We start from the raw sequence: 17733 nt of genomic DNA, 5'->3' as shown, positions 1-17733 counted from the left end.
AACCTTGTGCAAATCCTGACCTTGACAGTGGAGTTGCCTTCCAGAGAAGGCACAGGCCCTGCAGCAGCCATGAGGAACCTCTGATGCTCTGCTGCTCCACAGCACGTGAGGAGACAGGGCTGCCAAGCTTGTGAGAGCACACCCATCTTCTCCTTGGATATTTTGATGTATTTAGCATGGTGAAGTCTCAGTGTCCCTCAGCTGTTGGATCCCACCATGTTCAAAACAAGCCACCTCCCCGATAATGCAGTGTGAGGAATGCTTCCTGCAGGGGAGATTGCATTTTCATTCAGGGCACTGGGATGCCCAGGTGAGACTGAGGCTGGATGAGGTGAGATGATAACCATAGCACCTTGTCTTTGCTCCTGAGCTGCAACTCCTGCTGCTTCCTGAGGTATGTTTGGGCCATCATTATTCCTGGAGCAGAACATCCTTCAGTCCTTTTCCCAAAGGGAAGTTTCCTGCTGGATTCTGAGGTGTCCATCTGTGCAGTTGAGCAGCGTAGGTGGAGAAAAAGGTGAAGAGGCTCTACCTCAGGGTTCAGCTGTGCCTTGGTAGCCTCGTGGTGCTCATGGTTGGGTACCACCTCCTGTGTGGCAGTCCTCTCAGCGTTCCACTGGGATCCTGGTCCTGCAAGGAGCGAGCAGGGAGGTAAATCAGTCATTCTCCCAATTCCTCTCCGTGGGATCCAGGTCCAACATAAACTTTCAAGATGATCCCTAGCAGGATTAAAGTCCTCCCGGAGCAGGCAGAGGCAAAGCTATTCAGCAAAACAAGGTCATGCTGCCTTTTTTTTGGTAAGCACAGGAATCAACAAAGCGCTGTTATATAACTTCTATTTATATCCCACTTGCTCACTAGCTGCAGGCACACAAGAGTAGCTGAGAAGGGAATTTAATGAGCTCTCAGGGCTTGCTCACCTTCCAGAGCGGGTAGGAGCCAGCTTGTTTTTGAAGTGCGTCAGCAAATGAAACTGGTGGTGGGTGGGTGGTTTGGGTAGGTGGACTGACTTGTTGCTATGGTTTTCTTTAATTCCTCTGTCTCTCAAGGAGATCTTATATTTTTTTTTTTTTTTTTTCCTTTTGGGGAGTCTGCAGACTTCCTTGTTTCTCACACCTACACAGCACTTGCCGGTTCAGTGGGGAATGGGCTCCCTGCTCCTGCCATGGGATATGGGATCCATGATTCTGCTCTAGGGAATGGGCTCCCTGCTCCTGCCATGGGATATGAGATCCATGATTCTGCTCTAGGGAATGGGCTCCATGCTCCTGCCATAGCATATGGGCTCCATGATTCTGCTCTAGGGAATGGGCTCCCTGCTCCTGCCATGGGATATGGGATCCATGATTCTGCTCTAGGGAATGGGCTCCCTGCTCCTGCCATGGGATATGGGATCCATGATTCTGCTCTAGGGAATGGGCTCCATGCTCCTGCCATAGCATATGGGATCCATGATTCTGCTCTAGGGAATGGGCTCCATGCTCCTGCCATAGCATATGGGATTCATGCTCCTGCCATGGGATATGGGATTCATGCTCCTGCCATGGCGTATGGGCTCCGTGATTCTGCCATGGGATATGGGATCCATAATTCTGCCATGGGATATGGGCTCCATGCTCCTGCCATGGGATATGGGATCCACTCTCCTGCCGTGGGAAATGGGCTCCCTGCTTCTGCCGTGGCTGAGCTGAGTGACCCAGCCCTGGGTGTTCCCACAGGGATGCAGGAGGAACCCCATCAGCAGGGCAGACCCCGAGTCTCCCAAGCTCCCGAGGCCATCTGTGAGCCCATACTGCTGTTTGTGCCTGTTGTTCCCCCACTGTGCCTCCACCAGTGTCACCTCATCCTTCCAAGGGCTCGTGCTGGCTCTGGAAGGGTGTGAGGGAACTGTCTCTGTGTGAGGTTTGTTTTGCTTTCTTCTGTGAAATGACGTCAAGTTGCATCAAGATTTTGGGTGTTGCAGTAGAAGGACAAGCAGGATACAGGGGCTCTTCCTGGTGTAGATGTGCTGCTGGTCTCATATCTGGCTGGGACAGGCAAGCATTTCCACAGGTCAGGCTCTGTACACTCACCACCCCCAAAAAACATTCTCCCATAAGTGGGCAGAACCCTGCACAGCAAAGAGCAGAGCTGTGCAGGGTGCAGAGTGGATGCCCATGGCAGGGAGAGTTTGTCTTATTTGTGGAAAATAGAGCTGGGAAGTCCTCCTTCTGCTTTCAGGACAAAGTTTATTTTACAGTTTGCAAAGAAAACAGGCAATTGAGGTGTTCTGGCAGATTTTCCTTATGGGTTTATTTCAAACTGTGAAGTATGTTCAGTGTGAAATATTTCAGCTGCCATTTCCTTAAGCTATGCAAGACTAATGATATCCATCACTCATGCCCAAAGTGATGGATCTCCAGCGAGCCAGGACGTACGAGAGATTGAGAAGAGAGAGAGATTAGTGATATTCAAAATAAATAAATGAGGAGGGACCGAAAGCAGAGTTAGGTTGGAATTCTCTGCAGTGGAAGCCCTCGCAATATGTTTAGGCAGAATGTAGAGGGTTGGCACTTGTGCTTAATTCAATGCTTGTGTTAATGCAGTTCCCCTTAAAATGTGGCTTGTTTGAAGTAGTCCAGCTCTAAGAAGTCGTCTGGGGGTGGCAAACTTCCTGCCGAGATGAAGTAGCACACAAGTTTTGCATTAGTTCGTGCTGGCAGCCTGGCTGGATAACCCGAGCGAGCCGAGGTCCCTGCAGTGATTTCTCTCTAGTGTTGGAATAAAATGTCCTGAGTTGAAGCCAGATCACTGAGCTTTCTCCTCCTTCTGGAGGGACTTTCCTCTCTGCAATCTCCCCGGCTCGCCAAGGTCCCGGGGTGTTTTCTGCTCGCTGGCATTAGGGAAATGGGGAAGGAGACAACAGTTAAAGCAGTTTGCTTTAATTGCTGGGGTGTTTGCTGGGGCTTTGCTTTCCCTTGTTTCTTGGTAATCAGAAGCTTGTTTTGCTGGGGAATTCTTTGGGATGCGTTGGGATGGTCTGGCAGGGCTTGGTGGCTGATGAAACATCCAAGGGAGGGTGCGGCCCCGGGAACGCTCCGAGCTCCGTGGGCTGACGGCAACCTCGCCGTGGCTCCTGCAGCCAAGGCTGCCTCAGGCCAGGCCACCCCTCGTGGGGAGCAAACACAGCTGAGCAGAGCCTGCTTAAACCCAGGGGTTTGCTTAAACTGCTGGGTTTTGCTGCTGCTTCCCACAGGATGGGTCAGACAGCCCAGCCTGGAATGAGTCTGGGGTGGAAAGTCAAGCTGTTCCATGAGGAACAATCCAAGTGGTGTTCCTTTCCTTGGCTGGCAGAACTGTCGTGACTTGGGGGCAGAGCCAGGTGACAGGGCGGGGAAAGGTGTTCCCAGTAAAGGGGGCAGCACACACAGCCCAAACTGGCAAGGCTTTCAGAGGCAAGAGCTAGAAATCAGCTGCCTTCAGCTGCTTTCCCATTTAACAATCCTACGCTGGGCACAAGCTCACTCATCATGAAATTTCCTGTGGATTAGTTACATTTAGAGTGGATTAGTTACCTGGGTGTGTCCTCTGTACACCTTACACAAAGGTACCAGCCTGCTGTGCTGTGTGGTTTCACTCTCCACAGGACAGATGTCAGTTCTGCTGGCTAAAATCCAATTTGTTACCCACTGCTGGTACGACAGACACGTTAAGGAGCATTTGTCCCTGCCCTGTGGTTATCCTGCCTCCATAATCCCACCCCCCTGAACTGCTGGGGAGTTAGCTGAGCTTCTCTTCCACTCATCATTATAAATTTTGTATATTACATATGTCAAAGGTCTTAGAATTAAATGTTAATGCCAGGAAATGTGCCCATTCTTTGGTGATTTATTTTTTTAATGTGGTTCTACAATCCAGCTTGTTAATGATTTACAATATTTAAGAACATGCCAAAAAATACCCACCACAGAAAATGATATTAATGCTGAATAAAAAGTCAGCAAGCAAAAATGGTATTTTCAGTTTAGCACAAAACGTTAGGTAAACATTTCACACAGTATGTAAATAGTCAGAAGGGAAGAGGAGACCAAGTTCCTGAGAATAACTACAGAAGAGACACTCAAAAAAACATCAGTGACTGGAAGTTAGTGGCATAAAGAAGAGCTTAACCACCTGTTTGTAACAGTTAATAACCACTGGAACAGACCCTAGAGAGACGTAGTTCATCATCTCTGACACTTGCTCAAGAAAGACAGGATTCTTTTTCTCAAAAAAACACTTTAAACACAGGCAGAGTCAGTGAGGGAGCTCGAGGGGCTGCTGGTGCACCAGGGTGGGCAGGGCTGTGGCAGGTCAAGGTCCTGCAATAGGGACTTGGCCTTCAGTTTCTTTTCCAGAGAAATCCATCTCTGGATTTGCAGCTCTCCTGCCACTTGAGGTGGGCACCAGGAGATAAAGTCATAGGTGATGGTGGGATTTACTCACTGACCTCTTTGGCCCAGGGGGATGCACTGGAGGGGCAGAGGTGGAAGGGGGATGTCCTGCTGTGCATGAGGCTTCTGGCTGGAATCCCTTAGGAACAGAGGAGGGTGATGGAGAGGAAAGGAAGTTACTCCACAGGTTTTCTGGTAGCTGGTGTTAGTGGTGGATCTGCTCCGTGGTGCTTTAGTCTGGCTGTCAGGAGGAGCAGTGGTGTGGCTGCTTTTGCAGAGAGGAGGTTCTCCTTCCATTCCCTTGGAACAGTGAACGTCAGTGAGTGTTTCACTGAGTGTTTCAGGGGAAACATCACTGTTTGGAGGCGATGGAAGGAGAGCCCAGCACAGGCATCACGGTGGTGAAGTGCATCACTGCATCTGTGCAGGAGGTGGTTGCTCCCTCCTTAGAAATGGTGGAGGGCTCTGTGCTGATGTCCTTGCTCACAGTGAGGATGTGTCCTGTCAGACACTTGTGCTGCTCAGGTGGAGTGGGTCTGTCTTTCCTTCTGTGTAATTAATTACCGTCCCATTATCTCGGCCGTGGTTCCTGTGCTCTGGAGATCAGCTGGGCTTCCTTTGGGCTGTGGGGGCACTTGAAAAGTTCTTTGCTGAGCCTGAGTCCATGGGGCAAACCTGCCGGGCTGCTGTGGCCATGGCTCCTGTGCAGGGCTGATGACTTAACAGACGTCAACAATGCAAGGCTGAAATAAAATGCAGTTTCACAATGTGTGAATGCCAGAATGCTTTGGGTTGGAAGGGACCTGAAATATCATCTACTTCCAATTCCCTGCCATGGGCAGGGACTCCTTCCCCTAGCCCAGGGGGCTCCAGCCTGACCTTGGGCACTGCCAGGGATCCAGGGGCAGCCACAATTTCTCTGGGCACCCTGTGCCAGGGCCTGCCCACCCTCACAGGGAGGAAGTTCTTCCCAAAATCCCATCTAACCCTGTCCTCTGGCAGTGGGAAGCCACTCCCTGTGTCCTGTCCCTCCATGCCCGTGTCACAAATCCCTCTCTGGCCTTCACTGCCCGTGTCTCCAGTACCGGATGGAGCTGTGTCTCCACCACCTCTCAGACAGCTTTTCCCTACTGGGGCAGCCAGACACAGCCCCCCCTGGTTCCTTAAGGGACACAGTTCCCTGCCTGCAGCGGGTTTTTAGGAACTCCCAGACCCCAGTGTGATGGTGAGTGGATCCTCAGGGATGGCTGGTGTCAGATGCTGCAGTGTCAGGGCTATGTTTAAAGCTCTGTTCCTCAAAATCCCACAGGAGTGTGGAGGTTGGCTGTTCCTCCACGCTTGCTCTTTCAGCAGCCTGTGGTTCCATGGTGTCTGTACACAAGCCAGGACCCCAGCAGACGGTGCTCTAAAATGGCCACTCGATTTCCATTTTAAAAAGGGAGATTTCTCCACTTTCTGCTTGGAGGCTATATCTGTAAATAAGATTTTAGGATTTCTGTCATAATTATCACCACCCGTTACCTGCTCAAGCGCAACTTGCAAGATCACACCTCTTAAAATACAGTATCTTTGGGAGCTGGCATGTGGTTGATTCATATGTGTGAAGGTGTTAGGCATCCTGACCTAAACGGAAACAATCATTTGGTGACACCCCTTCAGTGTATGCACAGCATGCACAAAAAGCTTTACTGGAAATGCTCCTTTCATTTGGGGTTTTTTCTCTGAAGTGCAGTGGAAACTCAGTTAAGAAGCTTGAAAAGACGACAAAAATCAAGTCTGTCAGCAAGAAGTAATTACTCTCAGAAAAGGTATTTCTTTGGTGTGGTTCATTAGAAAAAGGCTTTTCCTTCAGCGCAGCTTCATCACAGGGAAATTCCTCCTGTCTGGGCTCTGCAGATGTGACAGCCAGGTCACGGCCATCACTGCCTGACAACCACATTTTTTCTAAAGTGTTTGGCCTTTTTAGAGCCTGTGGTTTCTGCTGGTCGATCTGTAAATTATTGTTGTTGTTGTTGTTACTATTTGTAGTCTTTGTAGAGTGAAATTTCCAAGATGCTCCTTGGATACAAACTCTTCTCTTTCTGTCCTTGCAGCCACCAAGTCTCAGAGTTAGTTCAGGCTTGGCTGCCTCAACCCCCCAGTTATTGAGGGGTTGTTGGTCAGCCTCACCCCCTGTCCAGGGAAGAATTTCTTGAATATACCTAATCTAAGTCAGCCCTCGTTCAGTTTAAAGCCATGGGAAAACATTATGAGAAAACATTCAAATTGTTGATCCAAAGTCTTGGATTAGATGTTTTATTTTTACTGTACCAGTGCTAATAAATGAACTGAGCACCCAGATCACCCTGGGCACATCACAGGCCCAGCAGTGTTTGGGCAGAGGGCTTGTCCTGCAGTGCTCTGGCAGCTCTGCTTGCTGGACTGTCTGGGTGGCTGTCAGGAGGGGGGTACTGCTGTGGGGGGATTTGGGATGTCTGTCCTGGGTTGTTCTGCTTTCCCTCCTCTCTGTTAATCACCAGAAATAAACACAATCTTCAGAGTTTACCTGAGGTGCTAAGGGCAAGTGGGAGGTACTGCAGTGGTGGGAGGGATAGCTCCTGAATATTGACCACGTTCTTTAAATAGCCACACTCCTGCTCTGCCTGTAATCAAAGGCACAGCTCTGGGAGTGTTCAAAGTCACTCTGTGTGTTCTCCACGCAGCTGCTGGAGTGATCAAAGGCAGCAGCAGCCACAGCCCCGTGTGCTCCGCAGCGGAGCGGCCAGGATATATTGCTGTTCCCATTTTAATTTGTTTTTTCAATAAATCAGCCTTCATTCCTATTCATCATGTAAAGCTGTTGGATGGCGAGCCGCTGCAGAATGCTAACTAATTTCATAATGCTCTGCATAAGGTGACCCACTTACAAGTTCATCCTTCAGTCGTGTTTAAGCTCTGGTCCTGATTTATGTAACAGCATATTGGTTTCATCAAGAGTTGTCTGATCACTCACTGTGTTGGCTCCTTCTTGACCTGTGCATGATTTGTATTCTCCTCGATTTTAGGGAGAACTTTCTGTCTCTGTGCACATATGTGCAGAAGAAGAGTAATAAACCTTCTTAAAAGTAGTCAGTGCTTTGAGCTTTTCTGTCCCTTCAAGATATATTGGAGTGGGAACTAAAAGGAGTTTTAAGGATCCTGCTGCAGGCAGGGCAGGGGAAACTCAGCACGAGATGTCCCTCACGACATCGCCCTGTTTGTGCATTTTTGGACTGTGATTAACATTGGCTTTTGAATGTTGTGAGTCACAGTCCCTTGGATTTGAGGGTGGGAAGGGCAGGACAGTTCTTCTTCTATATTTTGCCCATACCGTTTTGTTTCTGCATTGGTAATCAAATTATAGGGAATTCCCTTCTCCTTACTTTAATTCCTGGTATTTACTTTATCTCCCTTGTGGAGAGTGAGGTGTGCTGCCCAAGTGTATCAGCCTGGTGTGATTGATTGCCCTCACTTCTCTTTAAACCTGCATTTGAAGTTGTTAATGAGGGACTTAACCAAGCTGAGACACTGGAGCTGCCTCACAATAAACTGCAAGTTTCCATTGCTGTGAGTTTCAGCTTACTGACAAGTCATGAAGCTCCCAGTCCTGCAGGATACCACACAATGCAGAAAGGTGGAATTGTCTGGATTCAGGCTGTGTGTGGAGCTACAGATGCTGTTCCTTTTCTCTTGCAGCATTCCTTCTTCTGCCGACTGACTGAAGATAAGAAATCTGAGAAGTTCTTTAAGGTTTTTTATGACCGCATGAAAGTGGCACAGCAAGAAATCAAAGCAACTGTCACAGTCAACACCAGTGACTTAGGAAACAAAAAGAAAGATGAAGACTCGGACAGAGATGTCCCCAACAGGAAAAGAGGTAATCCCCAGTCATTCCCCTTCTGAAGTGACAGGGCGTGTGTTTTGAACTCATTTCAGTTGATGCAGTAATGCTCTGATCTCTGATCCCACAGAGCAAAGTTCAGAGATCAGTGGTGCCCTGGCTCAGGATTTCAAGAGCTTCATCCCCTCTTCATCCATTTGTGAGGTTGTGCTGTTGAAATGAGGAAAAGTCTTTCTGAGCTGAGACTCTGCTGCCTTGTCTCGTGACAAGCTGCCCAAATCTGATCCATAGGAACAACCCCGGGCCGTGGGTTGTGGTCAGTGCCTTCTCTAACAATTAGTGAAGAAATCCTCATTTTGTTCTGAAGCAGGTCCTTTTAGTATAACTCCTGCTCATGCTAGATGTGTGTGCCCTAACCAATTAATCCCTAAATGTATAACCCTGCTGTGGTTGGTGTACGAGGTGCAGAGTGTGGCACGAGCCCCTGCCTACACTAAACGTACTCACCAAAGAGCTGCTGCTCAACAGCTGGGCCTGCGGGTGAGGCTGCCAGGGGACCGTGTGGACAGATTTCCTGGCCCTCCTTATCCAGCTGCCCTAAGGAAGATGTGTCCTGGTGTGTTGTAGTGAGGGAGCCCATGTCCCAGATCACAGAGGAGGTGCGGGACCAGCTGCTGGAGGCGTCGGCGGCCACGCGGAAGGCGTACAACACCTACCGGAGAGAGGCCGACCCCGAGGAGCACTACTCAGCAGGAGAGGGAGCCCAGGCTGCAGCAGACAAGAGCAAGGATGAGCTGGAGATGAGTGCTGTCATCTCCATCATGCAGCCCATCCTGCGCTTCCTGCAGCTGCTCTGTGAAAACCACAACCGGGACTTGCAGGTACCGCCCGGCTCCGGGCAGCTGTGCTCGGGGTGCCTTGTGCACTCACTGCTGCCACACCATTAGCCCTAACCCCAGGCCCTTTTTAAATGGATTATGTGACCAGTTGTTTTCTTTGGTCTTGATGTTAATCCAAAAAAAATGTACTTACACCTTGCTGGGCTGATAAGAGCAAATCCAGTTATCCAGTGGTCTTTGAAAGGTACATACATTAAAGGTGGTGGGATCAACACTTCTTGCAGCTTTTAAAAAGTGTATGTTGAGAGCAAGCAGGTGCTGTACTGTGAAGTTACTGATTTGCTTTTGAGAGGAGAGAGAAAGAAAGATCATGTAGGAAAATGAAGATAGCATTAGGACTTGGTTCCAGCAGCCTTCAAGATTAGCTTTGCAGTAACCAGGTTCTCCTGGATTTTCTTGGATCTGTTCATGTGCCTAGCTAGAGTTGAACACATGGTGAAGCTGTTAGGAAAGCCTCAGCTGGAGGTGAATCTGCTGAGGGACATGAAGGGCAGTGAGCAGGATTTCTAGGTTGTATCCACACAGGAGGAGCTAGGCAGAGGTGTGTTTGCTGTGGAACGAGGAGAACCCCTGGTGACAGAGGACATGGAGAAAGTCAGGGAGCTCAGTGCCACCTTCAGTGCCCCTTGCTGATAGGACTGGCCTTCACCAACCCTGAGACCCTGGTGAGGTCTGAAGCAAGGGAGTCTTACCCTTGGTGGAGAATTGGGATGGGAAACATCTAAACTGGATGCCCCAGGCTCTGTGTGGAATTCTGGCTCCAGTCCTGGGTTCCTGAGTCCAGCAGGGAGTCTCAGAGGGGACCGTGGGGCTGGAGCATCTGATGGGCAAGGAGAGGCAGGGGCAGCTGGGAGAGGTCGAGCTGGAGAGGAGAAGGCTCAGAATCTCTCCCCATGTGTGCAAACACCTGATGGGGGATGTGGAGAGGCCGGGCCAGGCTCTGCTCCAGCTGCCTCGTGACAGGGGTTGGAGTTGGCAGTGTCCAAAGGTCCTGGCAGCCTCGGTGTCCTGTGCTGCTCTGGGATGTGTTTGTAGAATTCCAGGGAGCGCAGAGCAGGTTCCCCCTTGCAAAGGGGCTGCAATTCAGATGATTTTTGTTCAGTGCTGCCGGGTTGGGATGGAGGAGCTGGTGAGGCGCTGTACAATGTGCTAAATGCCCTCAGAAAGAGCAATAATTGCCTTGATTGCTCATTGTTCCGTGGCCGGCGGGAGCGTGGGACCCTGCGTGAGAGCTTTGCGGAGCTGCCAAATCGCTTCCTCTGAGCGGGAATGCCCCGGCAGCACGTGGGATCCCAGCTGCACGGAAACCTTCTGGGAGCATCTCTGAGTGCCCAGGTTCCATACATCAGCCTTTCTCTCATTTTAAAGAAGAAGAGCCCTTTGATGTGTGTTTTGTCAGAGGATTTTCCTGCCGCTGGCGGTGCCGTTCCCGTTCCCGTGGCGCGGTTCCAAACCGCACGCGCAGGATCCTCTGCTGCCTTTGGCCAGGCACCCGCAGCTATAGGAGCACACTTGAATTCCAGCCAGTGCAGAAACTTGGCCTGAGCTCCTCCCCGTCCTGAACAATCCCATTTCCCAAACAGCAGGTAGTTGTAGTCAGCTCTGAGAGAAGAAGGGATTTCTTTTTGTAGCAACAGCAACAACAACAAAAAGAGCAGCTTTTCCAGTGTAATCCTCTTTCTGCCTGCCTGCTTTGAGGTTTGTCCTTCTCCCTCAGCCCCAAAGGGAAGGCAGAAGTGTCTGTTCCTCCAAAATTTTGGTGTCTGCAGCTGGAACACGTAACTGAGCTCCCTGCAGTAGTGCCAGAGGACTCGCTGCCTAAAGGACCAGGGAAGGGCTCTGCAGGAAGCTGAGTGTCTCCCAGAATTGCACATCACATTTGAATGAGGAGTGAGTTGGAATCACCCGCCTGGCGCAGGTGTGTGCTGGGCACCCCGAGCCTTTCCAGGCTGTTGGCACCTGTGGGAGCTGATGGGCAAACACAGGGCAGTGCCAGTCATGCTGGAGGAGCTGCTGTGCTGAGGGAGGAGGAGGAGGATGAGGAGGAGGAGGTCTCTGGGTGCTCGGGCAGCTGCAGTGCTGTGCCCTGTGCATCAGGCAGCCCTTCCCAGACACAGCCCCAGTTTGCTCCGTGTGGATGCTGTTCCACAGCCCTCCATGGGGCTGGAGGAGCTGCAGTACCCTCTCCAGTGAATGCAAGGACTGGGATGAATGGTGGATGTGTGCTTCCCATGTGTTCTAGCTGGATCTGCCCGTGGCTGCTGCTTCTGGTGCAGGGTCTGTCTGTCTGCACACCCCGGGGTCATTCCCACGGGGAGCAGTGGGGTGGCACACTGAGCACTGCAGAGCTGTGTTCCCACTGTGAGGTGCTCTGGGTGACTGAAAACGAAGAGTTCACTCTGTCCTGGCTGAGACAGCAGCAGACACTCCCCGGGGCAGTTTCTCACAGTGCAGCAGGGGTTTGTTTTCTACCATTTTTTCCTTCCCCTTGTTTCAGCCTCACAATGTCTTGTGCCTCATTCCTCTTCTCTCCTTGCTGACTGTGGATCAAGCAGTTCAGGTACAAGCTTAGCTGCAATCAGCAGAAATGCTGTGCTGCAGCCAGGGAGCATTTTTACCTCCTCGCTTTGGGTATTATCCTTTCCTTTTGCTTTTTTTCCTGGAGGGAAGGCACGAGCTCCGATTTCTGTAGGATCAACCTTTTTTACATCCTGACAAGTTAATCAGAAGTCAGGATACTAAATGAGCAATCAGCTGAAATGTGCTGAATCACTGTCACCTTTAGTCTGCATTCATAGACAGCGTTTTCCTTTTATAGCTTCGCCTTCCATTGAATCTGCAATTTCTCTCTCTGTTTGCCTTAAAAGACTCATTAGTCTGACTCAGGCAGAGACAGCCAGGGACAGTGCTGCTCTCTGGGCTGGCAGGAAAGACCCTGCTGGTTCCATACTCCATGGCTTCTGTTCCTCTGAGGGCTTTTTCACCCTGGAATTGTAGTTACCTGCTAGAATTAAGCTAAATAAGAGTTTTGCTGCTGAAACTTGAAGGAAAAGCAAGTGGTAGTGGGTGCTAATCTTTGCAGCACTGCTGGGAATTCACTGGCAAACAGCATCTGAGTCACTGGGAGATTGGTTTTCATTAGTTGTCCTTCAGTTTGGGTGGGTTTGGTGCTTTTTTTCATTTAGAATATAGGAGAGCAGAAGGCTTTTAAATCCACGGTGACGAATCTGGCTTTTCATTAGAGGAGCTGCTCCTAATCAGCAGCTTCAAGCAGGAGTCACAATAATTACATGGAAAGAAATGCAGTGGAGAGAATTCCATTTTAAGGCACCTTCCTTCAAGGTGTGCACTCAGGTCCCTCTTGTGCAGGTGGAGCTGCTGTGAGGCCCCAGCCAGGGAATCCAGAGAGGTCTGGGAGGAGGGAGCCTTGGGTGGTGCTGGGCAGGGAAGAGCAGCAGGTGGAGTGAAGCTTCCAGGCTCCAGAGAGCTTCCCAGAATGCCTGCTCCATGCTGGGTGTGTCAGGCTGTAATGGATCTCTCTGTTCGTGGGATGCCCTCTGTTCTCTGCTGTACAGCAAGCTGCTCAGGAGAGCAGCACGTTGCAAATAAGCCCTGGAAAGATGCTTAAACTGCTTGTACAGTGAGCCAGAGCAATCCACCATGCAGTGGAATTGGGGATGGATGAAATTAATAAATACTATCAGCCAGACAGCATTTTGCATGGTTTTTCCCCTCCCTCATGGCTTTGACACTCTCCTCACAGAATTTCCTACGCTGCCAGAACAACAAGACAAACTACAACCTGGTGTGTGAGACACTGCAGTTCCTGGACTGCATCTGTGGGAGCACAACTGGGGGACTTGGACTGCTGGGTCTGTATATAAATGAGAAAAACGTGGCACTGATCAACCAGACGCTGGAAAGTTTGACAGAGTACTGTCAGGGGCCCTGCCACGAGAACCAGGTAACGAACCCAGAGCTGGGAAATGCATCCCCCTTTCTCCCTGGGCCCCAGCTCTGCTAGCCTGCTGTTGTCTTACAACACTGCTCACTTTATTTCCCCCCCAAGTTGGAGGATTTTTTCCTTTATCAACTCCTCATAATCAGCTTGTCTTTCTCAGGACCCCCTCTGAGGAGTTGAAGCACTCAGAGCAGTAGAAGTATTTCTGCTTTGCTAAGATTTGTTTCATTAGACTGGACAGGGAGAGTGGGGAATTGCTGTACTTGAAATAATCCCAGAATGGGTTGGGTTGGGAGCACCTTAAAGCCCATCCAGGGCCACCCCTGCCATGTCAGGGACACCTCCCACTGTCTCAGGCTGCTCCAAGCCCTGTCCAACCTGGCCTTGGCACTGCCAGGGATCCAGGGGCAGCCCCAGCTGCTCTGGGCACCCTGTGCCAGTTTCTGCTTATTCTCTCCATTTGCTTATTAATTGAACCATAATATTGTCCTGAAAGACTGGGATGTGACTATTCTGTCTTTCTTGTCTCTGCAAGAGAATGTGTGAGGCTGTGCATGCCAGGGAGAATCGTCAGTGTCCCTCTGCTCTCTGAATCAAATAAAACCCTTCAGGTGCTCTAGGTGTGGAGTTCAGTGACAGAACAGGAATTTCTCTGGATGTTGAACAGCAAGCTGCTGTTTGTACATTTTAGGTACAGACCATTCCAAGAGCAGGGCTGAAGGGTAGGCAGGAGGTTATGGAAATTCCCTTTCTTTGTGTAGACGGCACTGAAGTAGGTGTTGATTGGCACATTTATAATAAAGAAAACTCTCCCTAATCTCAGTAAAACACTGTTCCTCCAGCCTGCAGGCTTTGGCATGGAAATGCTTCATTTATCAGCTGTGGTTCTCCGTGCTTCCTGAGGCCGGGGGCTCCAGTAGGACCATGGCTGAGGAGAGGAAAAGCTTGGAACAAAATGCCTTAAATCTTTTGTTGTTGCCCTGCCTGGAGCTCTGTGTGCAGTTTTCCAGCTCGGGCAGCCCATGAGGTGATGACAGAGGGGACTCTGCTGCTCTGGAGGGGTCACTGGCCCGGGCTGCGTTTGCAGTGCAGGCAATTAGTGAAGCCTGATGACTTTTCTTTGGACAGAACTGCATTGCTACCCACGAGTCCAACGGCATTGACATCATCACAGCATTAATTCTCAATGACATCAACCCTCTGGGAAAGAAGAGGATGGACCTCGTGTTGGAGCTGAAGGCAAGTGAATGCTCTGTGTGAGGCACGCTAACAGTGGGATAAAACGTGACTTTACTGTTAAAGTTATGTGGGTGTTTGTTATATCCCAATATTCAAAAGTGCCAAAAAATGATATACATCAGTGAGCTGCAGGCAGTGCTCAAAGATTGTCACAGGTATTTAATCTTCTAAATGGTGACATGGAGCCACCAGTTCTCAGATGGGAGATGCAGGCAGTCAGAATGTGCTGAGGAATCCTAAAATCACTTCCTGTGATTTTAGGATAAAAAATCTAAAGCTGATGAAAACTCTGCTGTTGTTGCTGAGCTTTTATGTGGACAGTGGAACTGAAATTTCTTGTGTTGCAAGTACTTTCCTAACACTCTGTTGGTGTTGTTTAATAGGTTGACATTAAATCAACAATTCTTTATGGCTGTCCATATTAATGCTGAAATAATTAGCCCTGCTGCTGGTTTCAAAACACAAAAACACAGGAGCAGGTTCCCCTCCAGCAACAGCAGTCCCAGAGCACTCTTGCTTCAGCCTGTGCTTGAGAAATATTTCCTTTCTGACTTATTGCCCTGACTGACACTGCAGTGTCTCCTTGTTTTCCGTTGCCGACTCACACCATTATTATGGGTAATGTGGGTTTTTTATTATTGTAAATAAAAAATGCTTTTAGACTCGATTAGCGTTATACTTCAAAATTAAATACTTTTATTGGGTTTTATTGTCAGGCATGATGGATTTTAATCTTAATTGTTCGTATTAAAGTAGTCTGGTGCCTTGTGGTAGTTTCCCATTTCCTCTCTGTGTTCCTTGGCGTGAGCAGACTGCAGAGTGATTTCAGTTAAAAGCAGCAAAGCACATCTGTGTCTTCAGCCCTGGCTGTCCCTTGATTTAATCAGCAGCATCTTCAGCAGAGCTGAGCTGCACCATTTGGGAGCTCAGAGCTTGTGGTGATGCTGCAGTACCCTTAAATCAAAACAAAACAGCACGAGCATGAAAACAGCAGCATTTTTAGAAATTTCAACCTTGGCTGGGGTTAATTTGATGTCTTTCAATGAGTAGGATTTTGGGGAATAAACTGCTAAAAAATCCTGTTAAGCTGGGTAGGTCAGTAATGAGAGGAGAGGGAGGGCTTGGTGAGGTGAGGCTGTGGGAGCCCTGGGCTGGCTGGCACACTCTGCCTGCAGTGGCTGCTGCCTGTGGGAGCTGTGTCCCTGAAGCCCTTCTGGCAGCACAGTGGTGCCACTCAGGCTGGCTACCCTCGTTTTTTGGCTCCTGGCAGTGATTCCCTTGCTTTTCCCTGCCCTCAGAACAATGCTTCCAAGCTGCTCCTGGCCATCATGGAGAGCAGGCATGACAGTGAGAACGCAGAGAGGATCCTCTACAACATGAGGCCCAAGGAGCTGGTGAGTCCTGGGACCCCTGCCCAGCTCCCGACTCTTCATCTGCACAGGAGACAGAGAAGTGACAATGCCTTGTGGCCCCAGAGCTGACCAGGGAGCCCTGGCAAGGCTTTGGGGCTGGTTTATGTGTGAGCTGGTGAAACACAAGCAGGAGATCCGAAGCACAGCCCAAGCACCATTGATTGGGACATTGGTGCCAGTGCTCAGGGCTGCGTTGGAGCCGTGCTCAGCATGTGATGCCAGTGCAGAGAGGGTGGCCTGGAACACGTTTGTTACCTTCAGGGAAACGTGAGGTTTGGTTTGTTGAGCTGGTGAGCTGGGCTGAGGCTGAGTTCAGTCTGTCCTGGGTGTTGAGAAACCCGCTGAGCTCCTTTTGAACGTCCCTGCTCTGCTCCATTCCCATCCACGGGGGTGCCAGGGGAGTGCTGCCCTCAGCAGTTCCACCCTTGGCCTGAGCTCCTCTCCCTGCCTGTCTCCCTCTCCAGGTGGAGGTGATCAAGAAGGCTTATCTGCAGGGAGAAGTGGAGTTTGAGGATGGAGAGAACGGGGAAGATGTCGCGGCGTCTCCGAGGAACGTGGGACACAACATTTATATCTTGGCTCATCAGGTAGAGTTCCACCACCAGTCCCAAACTGGGAAAAGCCACAGTCTGCTTTTCCCTGGAACTGTTTTCATGGCTCATCACTGGGGCAGACTCCCTGCACGTTCTCCTGTTAGCAGAGCAAATCCTAATTTTAATCAGAAACAAAAATAGTATAATACAAGAAAATTTGGGGAATTTTCTTTTATCGTGGGAAGCAGGCAGGCTCTGGACCGAGTTCCTGAGGACACGTGGCTCAGTTCTTGGCAGCACTGAGCAGCAGTGTATTATTCTTCAGCTGTATCAAAGGTTACTGTACAGTCCCAAAGAAATTCTACTCTCAGATCAATTAAAGTGTAATCAGAAATCTCGGTCCTTGCCACATTCTCTCTCTGCTGGAGCCAAGCAGAGCCATTGTATTGATACAATGTGTGTTTGAAAGGTGAAAAACCAAAGGGGAGAAAGCTGGATCTAAATCTACTTAAATATTGGTGCTGCATCTCTCACTGCATTGGAGACTTCGTGTTCCTCCAGCATCTCAGCAGACAGACCCTCGCTGTGCTGCAGGATGAATTTGGAGCATCCAGCAGCATTTTTGGAGCAGTGCTCTGTACATCTGCTGCTCAGTTGATGCAGATTTTCTCTTTGCCCTGCCTGGATCTTTGGCTGATGAGCACACCTTTGGGTTGGGGTGGTGTGGAAGGACAGAGCCAATGTGAATTTCTGTGTGATCAGAAAGATTCCAGGCAAAGGGGGGGAGAGGATGGGGAAAAGAGGAGTACAACACTGGCATTAAAGAAATACATATTTGAATCATTCTGACTTGCTCCCAAAATAGAGCTGCAGGGTGTCTGGTTGGAACAGAACAAGCCTTCTGTCAACTTTGCCCTTTCCTAGCAGCTGACTGCGTACTATTTCTTTTTTTATGCCAAAAATCAGAAATTTAATATCACAGAGAGACATCTGGTGTCTCCCACTCCCTGTGCATTCCTTTATTTTAGTTGGCTCGTCACAACAAAGAGCTGCAGAACATGCTGAAGCCAGGGGGTCAGATCGAGGGGGACGAGGCGCTGGAGTTCTACGCCAAGCACACGGCACAGATCGAGGTAGGGAACCCCGGGGCTGAGCCCCAGGGAGGGCAGCCCCAGGGCATCATTCATGGTGCTGCCATGGCTCTGCCTGCCTGCGTGTGGACTGTTGTCTGTGACAGAGAACATGCAGAGAGAGTTATTTATTTAATTCCCTGGCAGTGGCGGGGGGAGCTATTCCTGAGCTGTCATGTGTGGGCTCGGGGATGGAGCTGAGCAGAGCTCTCTTGGCAGCAGGAAGTGTGGCTTCGCTTCTGTTACATTTTGGCCGGTGCTGTTGCTGAATCCAGAAAGTTTGTGATA

General features: G+C 49.9%; 1 protein-coding gene across 12 annotated transcripts in view; it reads left to right on the top strand.

Moving 5' to 3' along the window:
• The window catches only part of ITPR1 (inositol 1,4,5-trisphosphate receptor type 1), a 162604-nt gene that overhangs the window by 112950 nt on the left and 31921 nt on the right, over positions 1–17733 (top strand). For all 12 annotated transcript variants that reach the window (XM_038149707.1, XM_038149706.1, XM_038149703.1 and 9 more), the window contains 7 exons: positions 8127–8307; positions 8899–9152; positions 12934–13134; positions 14260–14370; positions 15669–15764; positions 16247–16369; positions 17344–17448. In XM_038149707.1, coding sequence (XP_038005635.1) covers positions 8127–8307; positions 8899–9152; positions 12934–13134; positions 14260–14370; positions 15669–15764; positions 16247–16369; positions 17344–17448 — 1071 coding nt within the window. The remainder of the gene's footprint in view (positions 1–8126; positions 8308–8898; positions 9153–12933; positions 13135–14259; positions 14371–15668; positions 15765–16246; positions 16370–17343; positions 17449–17733) is intronic.

The sequence above is a fragment of the Motacilla alba genome, chromosome 12 (genome assembly GCF_015832195.1).
Source record: "Motacilla alba alba isolate MOTALB_02 chromosome 12, Motacilla_alba_V1.0_pri, whole genome shotgun sequence".
NCBI classification, from domain to species: Eukaryota; Metazoa; Chordata; class Aves; order Passeriformes; family Motacillidae; genus Motacilla; species Motacilla alba.
This window is presented reverse-complemented; position numbering and strand designations above follow the sequence as displayed.